General features: G+C 29.5%; 1 protein-coding gene across 2 annotated transcripts in view; it reads right to left on the minus strand.

Moving 5' to 3' along the window:
* Positions 1 to 20,203, minus strand: part of LOC145259952 (uncharacterized) — a 90,901-nt gene that overhangs the window by 14,587 nt on the left and 56,111 nt on the right. The window contains exons 7-15 of one of the 2 annotated variants that reach the window (XM_080117930.1): positions 15,847 to 15,878; positions 12,531 to 12,625; positions 12,258 to 12,404; positions 10,171 to 10,222; positions 9,040 to 9,134; positions 6,825 to 6,974; positions 5,151 to 5,214; positions 3,436 to 3,528; positions 2,378 to 2,589 (exon numbers count right to left, since the gene is read on the minus strand). In XM_080117930.1, the coding sequence (XP_079974056.1) occupies positions 2,378 to 2,589; positions 3,436 to 3,528; positions 5,151 to 5,214; positions 6,825 to 6,974; positions 9,040 to 9,134; positions 10,171 to 10,222; positions 12,258 to 12,404; positions 12,531 to 12,625; positions 15,847 to 15,878 (940 nt within the window). The remainder of the gene's footprint in view (positions 1 to 2,377; positions 2,590 to 3,435; positions 3,529 to 5,150; positions 5,215 to 6,824; positions 6,975 to 9,039; positions 9,135 to 10,170; positions 10,223 to 12,257; positions 12,405 to 12,530; positions 12,626 to 15,846; positions 15,879 to 20,203) is intronic. The other variant, XM_080117931.1, reaches the window with a different exon arrangement.

The following is a 20,203-nucleotide window of genomic DNA, read 5'->3' on the forward strand; positions in this document are numbered from 1 at the left end:
TGAAAAATTATTAATTGACGAAGGTTTGGTTTTTGTTATAAGGTGCAACGAACTAAGTATTATGGTATCTGTTTGATGCACAGTAAGGAATTAATACAGATCAGTCACTACAATGGAACATTACTCTATCAGTATGGCAGCTTTCATTAAGAGTTGCACTTCTTTGTTTACAGAGCCATTCAACGGAAGTGAAGTCAGACAAATTTTAAGGTACGGATGACCAACACTGTATAATGTAGCTTTTTTTTTAATCAAACATCAGGTGTTGGCAATTTTTTTTCCACACCAAACATAAAAATAGAGCTGTTATAAAAACTATTTATGAACTATTTTTTATAATATATTTATGAACGTTGCTTTTTTCGATGTTTATAAATCGTTAAAAAAAAAAGATTAAACAGATCATAAATATTTTTTTAAATAAGTTAAATTTTTATGTTTGATGTAATAAAATGATAAAAAAATAATTACCAACACGGCTGATGTTTGATTAAAAAAAAAAAAAAAAAAAAATCAAACAGCTCATAAACATTATTATAAAAAGTTATAACTTAGTTATAAAAAGTTCAAATAAAGACTGTTTAAATGAAACTTCGTAAATTTTACACTTGGTTTCCACGTTAACATTTTCCTTTTAAATGAAAGTTTTTGGGCATGCTGAAAAAGAATACCACATTAAAAATTTCTGCAAGTTTTCCGGACATTAAGCAATGCAATTTCTTATGTTAAAAGTGGTGGTCATTGTTGTACGCACAAGCAAGTTCACCAAAAATATGCGAATGGCTTTGTAAACAAAGTGTAACTTAACAAAAGCCAGTATTGCATAAAGCATTTATCAAATGTCAACAGCTATAACTTTTCCCAGTTTTTAACATGCTTAAAAGTCTGTTTACATAATCTTCAAAATATTAATAAACGCATGTAATTTTAACACCTTTAAACTGCCAATTATGGAATCTAATGCAATAAAAAAAAAACAACTTAATAGTTTAAATCGTAAAAAACTAAAGCAAATATGTAGAAAAGTAACTGTTATTGACTTTGGAAACAGTTACTTGTATGATTTTTTGTTATGTTCCATTTATAAAAAAATTAGATGTTTTTATGTTGATAAAAAAGTTAGATTTTATGTGTTGATAGTTAAGTAGTTGCTTTTTATTAACGCGGTTTTAACGACTGGGGAAGCTAATCTGAGTTTTATATATATATATATATATATATATATATATATATATATATACACACACAAGTAATTTTAACGTCTTAACTGAATTACAGAATAGATAAAGGAATTTAAATAGTTTAAATCATAAACATATTTATTTTGTTTGAAAACGATTCCAACTTTCAATGAAAAATACAAATAAAATAATCGTAAATAAACAATTTGGGACGCGAAAAGTGTACAATTTTATTTATTTATTTTTTTTTTTTTAATCAAGTTCTAAATTTCTATCCGCAACTTGGGTAAAAAAATATAAAAAAAACCCCCAAAAACATGTAAATTGATCAAGTTTTTTTTTATATAAGAAAAATATATTTGATTTGTTTTTTAGTTTGAAAACGATTCCAACTTAGAATGAAAATACAATAAATATTTGGAATGCTAAAAACGTACATGGTTTTTTATAGTTTCGTTTACATTATTATTCTTAAAGTAATATAAAGAAATGTAAGGAAGAAAAAATGAAACACAAAAAAGAATGATTTGTAAAATGCTGATGTAAAAAAAAAAGCAGTTACAGTTTTGTTTTATTTATTTATGCAAGCGCATCATAAACTAAAATTGAATAGACAGTTTCAATGTCCAAGCAAGATGATTTGAGTTTTATATTATAACTAGCAGGGGTGCCTGGCGTTGCCCAGCTGTTTGAAGGTGTGTATGTGTGGGGGGGTAGTAGATAAAGAAAAATAATAAATAAAAACTTTGGCCGAGTGTTTGGAGGTGTAAAAGAAAAAAAGTTTTGGTAGGAAGGTAGGCTCGAACCCAAAGCCTTGACGCGAAGGTGGAAAAGAAAGGGAATAAACCCTGACATCTAATCAGCTTGCCCACGAGGAAGTGAAAACTATCTTAATTTAACGTTTATAAAGTGAAATTGACAGGTGCGAGAATTTAATAAGGTCAAACATCACGCAACTTAAGTTTGGCGCTGCAAGCCAGTTTCTGCGTATTTGTTTTGACTCATTCTTTAGAATCTATTATATAAAGGAAAGTTGTCCATGTGTATATGTTTGTCCAGCACACGGGCAACGCTGAGCACCCACTTGCTAGTTAAATAGAAAAGAAAAGTAAAAGATGAGATAACACAGTAAGATGAAGAGTAAAAAGGAAGGATAATAGGAAAAAAAATAAACAGATGCAAAATTTATTTCTTACCTTCATACGATTGAAAGATAAAACATCCTTTTTGGACTCATTTTCATCTTTGCTTCCTTTGGCGGCCGTTGGGCTTTCTTTTGGTTTTGGTGCTGTCGCATCTTTCTCTTTATCAGAAGACTTGTCTGCCTCGCCACCTTCTTTGCCTCGATGCTTCACGCTAATCACGGGTTCACCTTTGCTCTTGTCCATCATAACCACACGAGATTTATCTGTAAAAAAATGTTACAAAATATATACATAATTATTTTGAATACACCAAATTTTAATTATCAAAGAATCGATATTTTTTAGAAATGCTTTGCTAACACTAAAATTTTTTTTTTTTTTAGTAAGAAAAAGAAAAATACAAAAAGAACAAGGGGGGGGGGGTAAAAGCAAAAAAAAAAAAAAAAAAGAAAGAAAAAGTAAAGAACGAAAAAAGAAAACGAAAATAAAATAAAACGAAAGTAAAATAAAATGAAAACGAAAAGAAAAATAAAATAAAGAGAGCGGAAGAGAAAGAGAGCGGAAGAGAAAGACAAAGGTACAGAAAGACAAAGGTACAGAAAGAGAAAGGAAGAGAAATGAAGAGAAAGAGAAAGAGAAAGAAAGAGAAAGAAAGAGAAAGAGAAAAATCATCATTAAAATTTGGTCCTGATGAGATTATATCTAAATAAATATGATCTACGAAACGATTGTACACTATCCCGGTTGGAAGAAAAAGACAAAGAAAGAAAAAAAAAAAAAAAAAAAAAAAAAAAATTAGGTTGGGGCACTGATGCTAACCGTACACTATAAAGAGGTTTCTTTCTGTGGTTCAATTTATAGAAGGAGGTTCAGTTGTTTAATATAAATGCTCACCCGGCTTTGAAATCCGAAAAGGTGTTTCTAAATAAAACAACAGACCACAAGTAGAGGCATTATTTTACATTAAAATTACTTAAAAACCTGATGTTTTATTTTTTGAAATACTATTTTCATAAACATCCTTGGTTTGCAATAAATTGATATATTTTTAAATGAGAACGACTATTACAAAAAAATAGTAGTAAAATCTAAAGACCAATTTGCCTTACCTGAAAGTCTTCGACGATTTGCAGAACTTGAATGGCGTCTGTCATCTCTTCTGCTAACAGGTTTTCTGTCTTTTCCATCTTTTTTCTCTCCATCTTTTTTTGTAAAAAAAAAAATTAAATTTAGATTAATCAATTTAAGCTTTCCTTTTTATATTATGTCTGTAATACTATCTGTTGATACACACACATAATGAATGCTGTATAAAGTTGAAAATTCCAGTTTTTCTCAATAGTTTAAATTTCATTCGGTCCTGGATATGACCTTAAACTATATCCAATGGTGAGGGCCCCAGCTTGCAGGCCTTAGGGAGTGTGGAGCCACCCTTTAATTGCTATTGCTCCCAGGTCCACTCTGACCCGGAGTGGTAGCACCTGTTAGGGTCCCAACTATGGGTTAAATAGAATACGACTTAAAAAACAAATATACTATATTAAAAACTCGTTCTTCAAAATCACCAGATTCGGCATTAAATAACCTGAAAAGGGTTGATATGCCGTAAAACAAAACAACCAAACCAACCTAAATTTCATTCATTTTTATCATTTTTTTTTTTTTTTGATAAAGAGGAGGATTGCTCGAAATATTAAAATTATAATATTTCGAGATGTAAATCAACTAAACATTTTATTTCTATACATTTTTATCTTTAGCATTATTTTTTAAAGTTTGTACATGTATAGACTTAGATGAGACAGTAACGAAAATGGTTGGAGAGTTACATGTTTTGGTTTTGATTTTAGTCATATTTATTTTTATAATTTTTGAAATCACTACTATATATTGGGGTACAATAAAATAATCAATAGAGAATTGGCTCCAATATAATAAGTACAAAATCTGCATAAATTAAAATATGGTAAGCGTATTTTACAAATGAGCAATGCCGAGCAGCTTGCTAGTAACACCTACAATTTTTCATGCTTTTATATTTTCCATATGATTTTTATTTGTCAAATGTGAAGAAATTCATTATTTTTAGCCAAGAAATAGATTATATATATAACAAATAAATTACAAAAATTTATATTTCAAATTTCAAGATGTTGACCATCTTACAATTTACTCCTTTAAATATGTAGACATACACAGTTCTTGACCACACTTGTTTCATAGTGCAAAAGCATTAATTATTATATCAATGTAAGATGGTCATTTATTTGTTATATACTCTATAATTACACTGAGCTGCATAAATAAAAGGTGAAATATAATTAAAAAAACATATTTCCACAAAGATTATATACAAGGGAATGATGGTCTAAATTCAGAGTTAGAAAATGAGAAAGAGTAATTAAATATATAGCTACCGCTTATGAAGAGTGAAGTTTAATTTACACACATCGTTAAGAATACTGCAGATAGCAGATCAGCTCAATAGGAAGGATTTAGTCCTCAACAGCTATCATAGATTAAATAGGAGCTAAATGAATTTAATGAATTAATACGAGTTCATTTACATGTTTAAAGAAATCGAGACAAAAAACAACCGGGGATAGTGTACGATCGTTTCAGAGATCATATTTATTTAGATATAACCTCATCAGGACAAAATTTTAATGATGATTTTTCACATTTTATAATATTCAGTTTTGGAGGTGGGTTGTCCAAAGGATGAAATCAGAATTTATGAGGAGAGTATGTAAGAAATCAAAATTATTTTCAATAAATTTATAGAGAAAAAAAAAAAAAAAAAAAAAAAAAAAAAAAAACTGACCTTTTTTCACGTCTGATTTTTTGTCCTCTTTTTTAACACTTCGTAATCCTGGATCACTTTTAGCCTACAAATAATAAATGTGTTATATAACAAATTGAATATTACTTTACTTTTCTTGAAATAAAGGAAATATATGATATTAATACGATAGCATGTGTGTTATTTTGTGGGTCACGCTTACATCTTTTTCCTTTCGAGTGACTGTTGTTTAATTGTTATGACTTTCCATTTCTTGTGATAAATAATTTTACCAAGAATTCTTCATAAGTTTTGATTTTGATAATGGCTGAAGGCACTCAAGGTGTATATATATATATATATATATATATTTCTTTATAAGTTTTAAGCTGATGCACTCAAGTCATGGATATAAATTTTTATTTTTGAAATCACAACTTTATGATATATAAAAATCAATAAAAAATTGATTATAATATATACAAAATTTGCATGAATTAAAATATCATATGAAAGCATATTTTATGACCCTGCTAGCTTAGATAAATACTTCTGCAATTTTAAAAGTGCTACAATAATAATATCAGCGCATCTTTATTTATGCTGAACATCCACAGAATGCCAACATCAATATATTACGTATGAAAGAGTCCACTGTGTAATTTTCACAAGTCCCGCTAGTACATGATCAAAGCAATAACTAAAACATCAATAAAAAGGGCAATAATATTTTGCTTTATTTTTCAAACTATTGTTGCTGTCTATTTCCACCATGTTTCAGCTAATATGCCTTCCAACAACTTTTTTTCTTTTTAACTTGGGAGTCATTATTTATCAAGGCCAAAAGGCCACTTGAGGATAAGGGTTCATAAATGTAAGGTGGTAGTGTAGTAATCATTAATGATGTAAATTGGGTAGAATTTGATTGTTTATGGAGATAGTTCAACAAGAATTTGTTTACATTGGATTTGAAGGCTACTATGTTGTATTTCAATCAGGAATTCCACAGGCAGGCAATTCTGGGGAAAGAAGCTTTGATCAGGGAATCTGTTTAGATTTAGGGACAGATAGAAAGTGAGGGAAATCGTATATAATGGTTGTAACTAGTAGAGTATTATTTTTTGTGAAAGCTTGGCAAGACTATAGATTGGAGTTCAGTTGAACACCTACTAGGTTTTGAACTCTACAAAAGTCAGATAGGGCACGGCAAACAGTTTCTGCAAAGATGTGGCAATAGTACAGTAGCGCGTATTTGGCTCTTATACAGACAGAGGATTGCATCGGCAGTGTAATACCTACTGGAGCGGTAGAGTGATCCAATCATTTTTCCAGCGATCTTGGCAGGAACACAACGTTTCTCATGCATCTAATCTTGTCAATTTTTCCATCGTCTATGCCGATATAAAGTTTATCATATTTAAATATGAAACATCAGCAGACACATTTATGTTGTAGGACTCAAAGAAGGCCTCTCTTGGACACAAGGATTATGAAAAGCCTATATCACCTAATCGTCAGGCTAACTGAGAAGATCCAAAGGAATGCTGAACACGAGATTTAGCACCAGATGGCTGAGATCTAATGTTTGATGGTTGTTCACTACAGAAGAGTTCATCCACTTTCTTAGTATACATGGTATAAAAATATTAAAACTTCTTGAATGAACAAAATACCCGAAGAAGAAAAATGAATGTTTTTAATGTTTTTTTTTTTTACCTTTTCTACTGATATCATCTTGCCATGGAGTTCCGTTTGGTTCAGATGTTGAATGCATTTAAAAGCTTCCTCAGAAGAATACATTGTAAGAAAGCCGTAACACCGTGCGCCTGGGCTACGGACATTGGTCACCACTTTGGCATCAACAACCTAAGAAAATTATGTCAGATGAAGACGTACATGAACATTTGAAAATAATTTTTGTAAAAAAAGTAATTTTTTTAAAACTGAATAATAAATGATTTTAGGCATAAAATTATTACAAAATATTTACACTTAAGACTGTTTTTTAAAAAAAATCCAAAAAATCTCTACTGAATAAAAATATCTTCCAAACTTTCAATCTTAATATGTTAAGATTTGCTAAAAATTTTAAAGCTTTTTATTCTACAGTCAGAAAATAATTTTTTTTATTTTTAAATTATTACCAAAAAATTAAAATTATCGATTTGTTTTAGAAAACGAAATACCTTCTGATTGTTTTAATATTGTAATTCAATTTTTTTCTAAAAGGATTTTTTCAAATTATTTTATTTTATACTATGCAATTTTGATTTCTATATTTGATTAATAGTAAAAAAAAAAAAAAAAAAAAAAAAAATGTAATTATCAAAATAATATTTATACAGGCTTTAACAAAAAAATAAAAGAGAATGAAAATATCTATCAAAACGTTCAATCTTAATATCTGAAGATTTCCTAAAACTCTTAAAGCTTAAATTGGCTTTCTATTCGACAGTTTAAATGCTTCCAGATTCCTTTCACATTTCAACAGGTCATAAACTAATTCTTTTTTTTTGTTCACCTAATGGCCCACTTGTTGAGAAAGAAACCTAACAAATTACGGTGAATTTAATTTCTTAATTAGTTTTTAAATAAGATTTTAAAATCCTGTTATTTTAGGCTGTTGTTTAGATTTCACATCCATTAACAGTAAAAATAAATAAAAAATGTGTAAATGGCATATAGGTAGGAAATGTACACATACAAGAATGTGTCTCATAATTTTATAGTGATTAGTAGGGCTATGACAACAGCATATTCTTTTCCTTGTTTTAATTCTCAGGTATATATCCATTGATATCTTGTATGTTTTTATGTAGAGTGATGTGGTTCTCCATTGATTAATTGTGTCTAGCTGTGTTGGATATTATACTCAAGAGTTAAAACAGTGACAAGAATATGCTGTTGTCATAGCACTAATGATTAGTAACTAAAAGGGAACTGAATGTCGGTCAATTTTTAGAAAAATATTTTTCATAGGATTTTTGTGAACTTGAAATTGGTTCTTGTCACGAATTCCCCATATATAAAAAAACAAACAAACAAACAAACAAACAGAAAAAACAGAAAAATTTGTATGATATATGTACCTGCGACAAAGTGAAAATATCGTATTTCAAAAATCATGTAAATTGATCATGTTTTATTTTTAAGTAACTAAATAGTAGCCCTCCCGGTTCACCACTTAAAAAAAAAGGGGGGGGGATAGCATTCTTTGTTTATAAGGATTAATAATTTATTATTTAGTTTATTTAGACTACTTTCTTATTTGGAGTATTATTCACACAACTCGGTTGATGTAACCTCTGACCTTCTTCAGATGTATCTTTTCAAATTCAGGAATCTTTCTAACTTGGGAATCTGTATGGAATTTTGAATGAGACACTTTATTTGCTCTAAGGGAGTAGTATGCTCTTGTTCTGTAAGCCAGGACTGGGTAGCATTTTTTTTTTTTTTTTTTAAATTTTTGTGGTACAGAAATTTTAATAATATAATTATTTTATATTTTCTTTCTTTAATATAAATTTAGTTTGATCCAGTTATAATTTCTAAATAACACCAGAATAATATCAAAGAATCAAGAAATTTACATTTTTAAATCAATCACCTCAAATGATATTTTATTGTTAACTTATACCAAATATGAGTCTTTCCCTATGCCATATGCCAATCACCAGAACTTTGTTAAAAAAACCCCAAAAAAACTATCCTTTTGTGGCTATAATAAAAAAACAAAAAAAAAAACACCTTTTCTTTCATTAAAAGGTGAAATGGCATTATTGATTAAAATAAAAGATGCCCAGATAAAATATAATCAATTATTTGATTGATAATATTATTGATAAAATTACTAAGCCAACGTTTTATTATTCCACAATTGTAGACAGTAAAAAAAAAAAAAAAAAACCTGAATAGGTCAAGTAGACAGTACCTTGCCATATTTGGAGAAAAGACTTTTCAGATCTGTGGCTCGGGTGTTAGAAGACAAACCACTGACCCATAGGTTACGGCTATTTGGACCAGCACCTGAAAAATAAAGGTTCAAAACATGTTCATTATTTAGATGATTAATATTTATTGTAAATCAATAAAAATAGTTTTCTCTTTCAATATATGTGTGTGTGTGTGTGTGTGTATCATTCAAACACAGTAGTGTTTGAATATATGGTTCAGTGGCAGCTTTAGTCATTTAGAAACACTTTAAAGCTTCATTGCTCACTCATTTTTCAACCAAATTTCAAACAATTATTACAGTTTATAAATCACCTTCTCAGCTATATCGTGAAAAAAAAAAAAAAAAGAAAAAAAAAAAAGAAAAAGATTTTCAATTTTTGTTCAGTAAAACAAAAGTTATGAATTTACTGGTGTTCAAAATCATAATATGTAACAATGTGAGCGACGCTTTTTATGACGGGTTTCCATAGCAACCACGTCGCTTCAGCAAATTCACTACGGGTACAAAAAGAGAAGTAACAAGTTAAACAGACAGAATGAAAGGGAGATAATTGGGGGGGGGTTATTGAAGCAAACGAGTGCTGTACATTGTTATTACATATGTGTATGTTACATTTATGGGGGCAAAAAAATAAGACTGAAATTAAACGAAGAACAAGTGAATTTATTGGAATCCTAGAAAAATCATAGATTACAATAGAAAAATGCGAGCATGAAAAGTAATATGGTTAAGCTTAAACATGGAAAAGTAAAGGACAAGATATTCTAGTAAAAAATATTGCAGCATTAAGAAATTTTTTTAAATTAAATGTATAACATATAATCAATTCTTAATGCTGCAATATTTTAAGTTATAAATTAATTATATTTTTTACTAGAATATTTTGTCCTTTTCTTTTCCAGTTTTAACAACTAGTCCTTTACTTTTCCATGTTTAAGCTTAACCACATTGTTTTTCATGCTTGCATTTTTCTAATATAATACACATATGCATATATAATTGTATCTCTATATGTATATATAAACATTAATGATTATATAAATCTCAATGTTTTTGTTTAGTGGTCATAAAAAAGAAACAAGAAAAATTGAAAATATTAAAACTAACCTTTTTTCACCACAGATTTCTTTTCATTTGATTTTGTTAAGTTATTTTTCGCCTAGAAAGAAAAAAAAAATCTTTCCATTATTTTTATGCATTTAGTTTTTAAACTTCTTACTCTTGGGAAAAGAAACAGAAAATATTTAATTTATATAAATTATATAATTTATTTATATAGTCTTTCTACCCCCCCCCCCCCCACCTTAATACTGCTCTTCCATTGAGCGATTTCAGCTTTATTTGCTATTTTGTAGCATAAAATTTTGGTAACTTTGTGCCCGCTTCTTCCAGCAGATTATGTAAATGCAGTAAAATTGCAAAAACTACCAGGTGATAAATTTAAAATGTGGCACCTCCCCCATCTTAAGAATTGCTTTCTATTTAGAAAGCCATTCTTAACAAGGAAAAAGAGGAAGGCGGGAATTTCACATTGACATAGCATGCTGAAAGTCATTTTCGGTCTTAAAATTTTTCCTTGATTTAATGGATTACACTTTTATTGAAATTTTTTAACAGCCAGATTAGCTAATTGATCCAGCATCTGTTGACATAAAGTTGCTTGAGACTGGGCCGTAAACTGCATAAGTACCAAGATTTTAATTACAAGAGTAACACTCATATACTACACTCTTTCCTCTTTCTCTCTTTATGCCTCCCTTTCTCCCACCCTTCACTCATGATTTTCCTGCTCTCTTTTTCTTTTCGCTATTATATTTGTTTGTTTTACGTCTATTCACATTTTGTTTTTTTTTTGTTCACACTTTCACGACTTAACTTTCAGCAGTAAAAGATCACTATTTATATTCAACCTAATAAAAAATATCATTTATAAACCTTTGCCGAGATATTGAATAGTATGAACGCTTCCCCCTAAAAATGATTTCCATTTTATCTTTTAATTATTATTAGTATTATTACATTAACGACTAGCAGGACCTGTGGAAATTCAATGGAATGAGAAATGTATTTAATCAACAAATATGCTTTCATATTTTTTTTACATAGGAGTCACCACTTATCAAAGCACAGAGGCCTTTTGAGGATAATGGTTAAAGAGTCTACAGTAGTCAATGGGACAATATTGTAGTAATTGTTAGTAGTGGAAATTAAGGGGAACGGCTCATCAAGAACTTGTTTATCTTGGACTTGAAAACGACCATCTTGTAGTCAGCTGAAAGTAGGCAAACGGAAGACAGTTTCACAGGTGTGCAGTTCTAAGAAAGAAGCTTTGTTCATAGAATCTACGTTTAGGTTTATGCACAGATAAAGAGTGGGGAAATTATTGATAGTGTTTACAGCTACACAAGCGTTTCTTGTGAAAGTTTGGGGAGGGGGGGTGATAGATTGGAGCTCAGATGAACATTTGCCATGAAAATAACGATAAAGCAGAGACAGGCTCACAATGTATCTCCTGTGAGAAAGAGGCTGCAGGGAAGAGAAAAGGGCATCCCCTACTAGGCTATGAAGTCTATTTTGAACTGTCAATGCAGGATAAGGTATTTCTAGTAGCTCCTGCCCAGACGTGGCAACAGTACTCCATCCTTGGACGTATCTGGCTCTTATATAGGTAGACAATTGCATCAGCAGTGAGATATCTACTGGATCGATAGAAGGATATCATAATTTTTCCAGCAACCTTGTCAACGGATTTGACATGCGAGTTCATTTCAGATCAGGAGTAAAGGTCAAGACCAGAATAAATTAAAATAGATAAATTAATACGAATAAATACTAGGTAATACTGTGTTACATAGTTCAATACAAATAATATTTATTGCTAATCACCTGATGTGTTCTATTTAGAATGCTGGCATTCTTTGTAGACCAGAATGCGCTTCACATAGTGCTATAGCTTTTCAAAACCTCACATAACCACAAAGTAAGCACATTTAAGTTTGAAATAACATGCTCAATACTAAACGTGACCTGGCAAATATATCTGGTAAACCAACTACAAGAGAAATCCAAGGAATTGTGCTTAAAAAAAATCTCTTGGTTTAGAGTCTTCTGAAATAACAGGTGAATGCCTGGCATTCGGTAGGATGCCTCCTCCCAGCAAAAGACAGATTGAATGGAATCCATTTTTCTCTTACCATTGTTATTGACATTTTCTTGCCATGGAGTTCTGTTTGATTCAAATGTTGAATGCATTTGGCAGCTTCCTCTGGAGAAGACATTGTAATAAAAATGTAATTTTCTGTTGGCGAACGAAGATTGGTCACTATCTTGGCAGTAATAACCTAGATTAAAAGAAAAAAAAAAAGAAATGATGTGAAAGACAATTTTCAATTAGAAAATTGAAACTTAAAAAATAATTTTCTCATGAGAATGAAATAAAACAAGATAATTTTGCGTTTTGACTGTACCTTGCCATATTTAGAGAAAGCTTCTTTCACGTCTTCAGTTTTTGTAGTTGAAGATAAACCACTGACGCATAAATTTCGGCTATTTTGGTTATCATCTAAAATAAAAATGAAAAAAATTGTTTGCATTTAAGGTGAGAGAAAAAAAACAGCAAATTATATCAAATTTGAAATTTGATTTGCCAGCAAATGAAAAGTGTAAAATTTAGTAGAGAATTAACAATATTTGTAAGAATTAAATAAAAAATAAAGGTTCTTGTTCATAATTCCCCCTATATTAAAAATCAAAAAGAAAATGTAGCTGTGACAAAATGAAAGTATCCTATTCCAAAACTCATAAATTGATCAAGTAATTTTATTTTTAAATAAGGAAACCATTTTAAGCAATTAATGGTAATTTGTAGAGATTACAATATAAACCTCACAAGTTGTTGAATTATATCTCCCTTGTGTTTGGAGAATTTTTTTTCAAAATAGCGGATGAGACTGTCACTCCTCTGATACTCATAAAATTGAATTTTCTTGTTTAAAAATAAAACTACTTGATCAATTTACATGATTTTTAGAATGCAATATTTTTATTTCATCATCGGTACATGCATAAATACAGATTTTTCTTTATTTTTGTTTTTAATTTTAGACCCCCCCCCCCTCTTCTGCCACATGTAAATGCAGCCACATGGCAGAAAAGGTAAGACAATCAGTGTTAAATATCTTTTGGAGGTTAACAGTTCAATCCTTATTACAAGCAATAAAATAAAAATTAAAACTTCTACATTGGTAAACTTGACAGAAGGAGGACAATCTAGCCTTGTGGAATAAATAAATTCAGTTCAAAATTTTGTAGAGTTATCTGATTTTGTCCATTAAATTCCTAAATTTTACAACTACTGCAAACAATTTCCCTTGCTCTCTATGAGTACCTAAAACTAAGAACAAAGCTTCTTTCCTAGAGGTGCTCCAGTTTGAAACAAGATTTTTTTTTGTGTGTGTGGGGGGATTATACAAGGATATTCATTTTCATCTGCTGACCACCAGACTTGTAAATGACAATTCTTAGACAAAATCCAACCAAACAAATAGACCATCTGTTTTTGAGAGCAACAGAAAATCAGCTGGGCATCAGATTACAGAAACCCAAATGGACTGCCGCCCCCTCTGCACATTAATTTCTTGGAAACTATATAGATATCGCTGGGACCACACTAGAAAAATTACTTGATATAATGGCTAGTCTTATCTATGCATGTATAAAAAAAAAAAAAAAAAAAAAAAAAAAACACCTATCTAGGAGTCTATGTCTGGACGGCCATTACATTTGTAAGACCCTGAACGGATCATAATGACAGAAGTGAACCTTGTATTTATAGAACCATTACTTTTTTTTTTTTCAAGTAGACAAATCAAACTCTGGGTGGTCAAAACCGCAAACCAAACATATTTCCAATTTCTTGTATGATCTCTTTCTCCTCTTAAATGTTACTCACTTGCAGCAAGCCTGTTATTTGCATGCATTACAACTAGGCAAGCCACTAAATATGCATGTTTACAAACTCAAATATTCTGTATTTAGTCAACAAACTTTCAGTGACACAAACTTATTAAAAAGTAGCTGTACCTGCCCAGCCACGTGTTGCCGTGGCTGAGCCTGGTTAACACAAGTATTAAATTGATTTGTATCCCACAGAGACACATACTTTGCAAGTGGTCAGGAATAGACAATCTCCAAAATTACACATGGAGATTTTGAAGCATATAAACTGTGAATTTCTGGTTATGATTAAATGTTAGAGTCAAGCATTATAGTACATTGTGTAAGGTTTCAGCAATTTCTAGATCTTAGCTATATTTAGCATTACAAGTGTATGCTGTATTTTCATGGACATCGACAATATTACATACCTAATGTGCTTCAACAAGTCATATCATTTTTATTTGTTAGTCAATTTTTAAAAGAATTACATTGATGAAAAGATAGAATAAGCATTCCAATGATGTTAATTTATTTTTCTTTTGTGCGTTCAATATTTTTATGCTTGAGGTTAAAAATGAAAAAATGGTAAAAAATTACAACAGCAAAAAGGGAAACAGTTTTTTCAATGTTTACATTTCATACGTTACGTTTGGATACATATGTGCGGGATTAAATTTGATTGGATATGGTTCAAATTTTACAAGCTATATAAACAAAGAAGTTCATCTCTACTGGTGTTTCATTTTTATTTTTATGACCACAGGAAGCAAAGTTATGACCGAGCAAATTTGACAACGAATATTTCAAAATTGATAAGATAAATCGGTATATATCATCCATTTTCATATAAATAATAGCTTCATAATTATTTTCATGTATAATATGTACATATTTGATAACTATTGTGCAGAAATTTCTTTAAAATGTTATCTTTTATAGAAATTCAAATCGCTTAAAGGGAAACAATGATGGCGATATGCTAACTATCGCTATTAGCATATTAACGAGTTTGTATTCTCTTAATAGAAAGCAGAAAAAAAAAAAGTTTCATTTTTTTTATTCTGGGTTCGTCAATTTAAAAAAATTATTATGAAGTTTTTCAAATTTGATTTTCAAACAATACTACTTTGTTGTTTTTAATACTTGTAGTACACGTACTAAAAGCGTTAAAAAACAACAAAATGTATTAAGTACATGCGTTTGTTTTTTTTGCCACTAAAACAAAAGAAAAAACAAATATATAACAAATAAAAGGTACTTGTGCACTTATGCTACCATGCTGAAATAACATTATTTAGAAACCCATTCTTAACATGGGGAAGGAAGGGTGTTTGGTTAACTATTCTGTACTTTCACCTAACAATGAAATAAAATATATCATGAAACTTGAATTCATTTTTAATTCATTGTCAAGACCATTTTTTCGAATCTGTAAAACAAACCCGTTTTTTTTTTTAACTGAAGATATCTAAATAATAATGATAATTAGACGGTTCGATAAAGAATTTCATTGTGATGCATTTTGTAAATTTTTACCTTGTTTCCACCTAATATGAGATTGAGTAAAAGGAATTAGAGAGGAGAGAAAATGTTTTTCAAATGAGTACAATCATTGTTTAAAACAAAATCACAAAAACGTCAATGATGAATTTAATAAAACTTTGTTCATATTCCATTCATTTTTAATCCTCATAATATTCTTCACTATTTAATATTATCCTTGAATGGCTATAAATCTGAATCAGCAAAAAAAAAACAAACAAAAAAAAAAACAAAAAAAAAAACAATAAAAAAAAAAAGACAAAATGTTGCACGAGTAGAGATATAAAAAAAAAAGTTACTAACCTTTGACAACCTTGAGTTTTGAAGCAGGTGAACTGTAATTGCAATAACAATATTATTTAGACATCGAAGAAAATCACATATTCATAGATTACAATTAGATTGTTTGTTATTTCCATAAAATTAAAAAAAAAAAATTTAACTCTAAATTGGAATCCGAATAGAAAATTTACCTATTTTTTAATTTTATTTAGAACAATAACATCAGTTTAAAATTTCAGGAAAAAAAAAAAAAAAAAAAACATATACAGGGTGCAGACAATATTTGTTTTGCAATTCTAAACTGTTAGTTTTATGCATATATTTTAAAAGTTTTTTATTTAATGGAAATCATGCTGGACAAAGCATGAAGCCACTTGATGTAAGGAGCTAAAAAAACAAACAAACAAACAAACTTCAAGGTCAAAAACTAGCCAACAATAAGTCTTTGATATATAGACCCCAACCAAGAACAGCAATTGTTGCCCCTTTGTCAGAAATACAGCTCAAGGAAAGCAAAAGTTACAGGGCTATTGAAAGTAAACCCAAAACCCACCTTCTAAAATTCTCGTCAGTTTTCAAGAAAAAAAAAACTGACAATAATTCCATTTTTTGAGTAGAATAATTGATTCTGGACAATTTTGAATTTTCATGTTTGTGGAGGAGATTGAGAATACTTCTTGCAATCCATGTTAGAAGAACAAATAAATGTCAGACTTTGTCATAGTCAGTAAGAGAATGGTAGAAAAGGTCAGAATGGAACTGAAAGATTAAGGATTCAACTAGGAGTTAACACCAGAAAGAAAAATGCATGATCACAGATTTGAGGCCATAAGAACACCATAGTTTGTTGCTGAAGTTCAGTAGATCATCAACAATGAACACAGCAAGTCAATGCATGACATTGCAAGGATAACATACAAAAAGTGATCTTGTTCAAAATTCCCCTGTATTAAAAACAAAAATTTCTATGATGAAATGAAAATATATTTCAAAAATCATGTAAATTTATCAAGTAGTTTTATTTTTATAAAGAAAATCATTTTTAAGCGATTAATAGGTATTTGTTGGTATTACAACAATAATCTCAAGCTTTGAATTATTGTTGAGTTATCTCAACACTTCTCAAATGGTCATAAAATATGATTTCCTTATTTCAAAATAAAACTACATCACTTAATGTGATTTTTGAAGATGATATTTTCATTTTGACATGGGTACATATTTTTTTTGTGTTTTTAATATAGGGGATGGGGGTTCTGGACAAGAATATAAAAAAATGAAACTATTGTATCATTTTTCATTGAAAGTAATTTTGCAAAAAAAAAAAAAAAAAAAAAAAAAAAAATCTGCACCCTATATATATATATAGCTAATAAAAGCAAATGGGAGTGGAGGTCATTTTTAGTAGATTGTTTTCTAAGAAAATCTTTCAAGTAACATTCAGTGGAAGAGGAATCTTAGAATTTAAGCAAAATTAAACATAGCAAAAAAATTATATATCTTCTCTATATAAAATTCAATGTGTGGGTGATTTTTGTGTATTCATTAATGAATACAAAGTTAAAGAATCTATATTAAATCTGAAAGTATTTTTATGTCAAATTTTCTAGGAAGACAATGGAAGCGTTCCCGAATCTCTAAATGCATCTTTAAGGGACTATTAGGGAATAACACCCTAAAAAATTCAAATATATCCTATTTTGATGAAATGTACATAATGTTCTAGGAGGACAATGCAAGTTGTTCCGAATCTCTACATTATTCTCCGTGTGCCGAAATATCTACATGCCTTACCTTTAGGTGATCCATGAAGGGACACAACAGTCTTCAAACTTCAATTTTAATGAAAATCTAAACATCCAATTTTAATGAAAATCTAAACCATATGCATAAGACACAAATTCAGAATTTGCCAACATTTCAGCTCTTTTCATTAAAGAGCAACATTGGATGGGGGTAGTAGTAAAAAGCAAGTTATATGGTGTTATGAGCTTAGTGAAAAAGTATATAGTATTGACCCTCATTCAATCCCGAGCAATGTCAGAGTTTTCCTACAAGTATACTATATTTGTGGGGTAATTTTTGTTTAATGGCATATCATCAGTTTGTGAGTTATATAATGCGGAATCCATTAATTTTGGTAAAAATTTATGTTTCAAGTTCTTAATTTCTTCAAATATTTATTCACAAAGTTTTGTTTGATTTTGTTTTACAATATATCGACCCTTTTTAGATTATTTTATGCCGAATCCAGCAATATAATATATATAAAGCTATATGTTTGTCTGTATGTGTCTATATTTTCAAACTATCTCCTCCAAAACTAAAGTTGCAGAGCTTTATGGGCCTCAAATGATTGTATTTTTTATGGACAGTTCTTTTATGGGTCTTTAGTCAGTTAAAATTGTTCTTAAGGGGTCAAAAATGTGCCAAAATTGAAAAAAAATCATTATACATTTTGTACATTAATCATAGATTATTTTCAAATTTTAATCAGTTCATATACGTGTCAAGTTGGTACAGTAGTAACGTCACCAGCTTCGAATGCTAGTTTCGGTTTTGATTCTAGCTGATGGTACCCAAATACTTTTTTTTTTTTTAAAACTTTAGAAATCACAACTCTATAATATATATGAAATCTGAACAATATAATATTTAAGCAAATTTAAGGGTTTATAATACAATCATCTCATTTTAGTTCGTGTTGGAGATGCATATTAAAGAAATGTGTTACATTATTTCATTCATCACTTAACACTATCGTACAGAAATGAAAAAAAAAAATGAGAATAAAAATGGCAATATCGTGTTCAAGGCTGGGAGGAGAGTTTACAAGGTCATCAATGATTCTTCGGGAATGCCAAGCATGGTGTCTAGTGTTCAACAAAATCTTTGTTTATGATGATTGTCAATAGGAAATGTTCTGTTCATCTTAAATTACCTTTGATAAGTAATCTTAGGCTTCTTTAATGTTTACATTAAATTAACAAAGCCATGACAATGTTTTCTTGGCATGAATTTATGTTTAGTGCTCAACACTAAGACAGCTTCACGTTTTCATAAAGACAGTGTACCTGCCATTGATTTATTATTCCACTTGTGAGTATAAATCTGCTTATGTAGGATGCACCTTTTGACAAATGATGGAGTAAATCCAGCAGCAGGTTTCATCATTTGAATTCTTAACGAATGATTTTGAATTTAGTGTTATGAGGTAAGCTGACCTATTTCAGGAATGAAAAATAAATGTGAAAAAAAAAAAAAAAAAAAAAAAAAAAGAAAAAAAAGGAGGTTTGCAATTTTTACTTTGATTTTATTCCAAAGTTTTAATTTAGTTATTTTTTCCGATTCATATTACTTGTGAATGCTAGATCAAAGAGTTTGAATGTTGGACTCTTGGGAATGGTCATTTGAAAGGTTTCTTATAACCATTAAAGAGCTTTGTCTTAGTATCATTTAATGTAATCATCCATTTATAACCCCAATCTACTACAGACTGGAGTCATTTTCTAAGGATTCTGCCAATGCCTTGGATAGGTATGTATTTAAGTTACCTATATGTCGAGAATAGAATGTTGTGCTATCAGCAAATATAATTTCTTTTATCAGTTATATAAGACAAATATAGGTCTGTTATGAAATAAAATTGAAATGGCATTTCCGATCAATTTTAATATTTAGTTCTGATCATTATTTTATTTTTGAGTAATCCTTAAGATAAGTGGAAGAAATTTTATCCTTAAATTCAGAAATCCTCCTACTGTCATCTATTAAATCAGGTACAAATTTAATAACATAGAATTTTTGGAGATTTGCCTGCCGACTCACATTCAACTGTAAACTTTATTAAAACAAGGTACATAATAGAATTTGTTCCATCAGTCAGATAAGGCAAATATTGCTCTGTGTTGTTAAAAATGTATTTCTAATCAATATTTTATTTTTGATTACTAATAAATAGAGAAATGCGAAGGAGTTTTTTTTCCTCACAGCCCGAAGTCTTAATACTACCACTCATAACACAGGGACAAAATTAATTTGTTTAATATTCATCATTAACTATAAATAGAGCAAGAGGAAAGAGAAAGTAATAAGAAAAAGGAAAGAAAGCTGCCTGTTTTAGCTTTCACTCACATTTAACTACAAATAAAGAGAGGAGAGACATATGTTTATGTAGTTAATATTGTTGACTTCTAATTGTCAAAGTGGTTCAATCAGCTAACACATGTTTAGAGATAAATGTTATCAATTCAAACCTCACTAAAGACATAAATATTTATTACTGATTTTTTTCCTTTCAAAATGAATTCAAATATTGGGCAAATTGCTTAGTTTTACTTTTATTTATTTTTATAAATTATGTAATTTAGGATCCTGG

The sequence above is a fragment of the Euprymna scolopes genome, chromosome 35 (assembly GCF_053919585.1).
Source record: "Euprymna scolopes isolate OS-2025 chromosome 35, ASM5391958v1, whole genome shotgun sequence".
Classification (NCBI taxonomy): Eukaryota; Metazoa; Mollusca; class Cephalopoda; order Sepiida; family Sepiolidae; genus Euprymna; species Euprymna scolopes.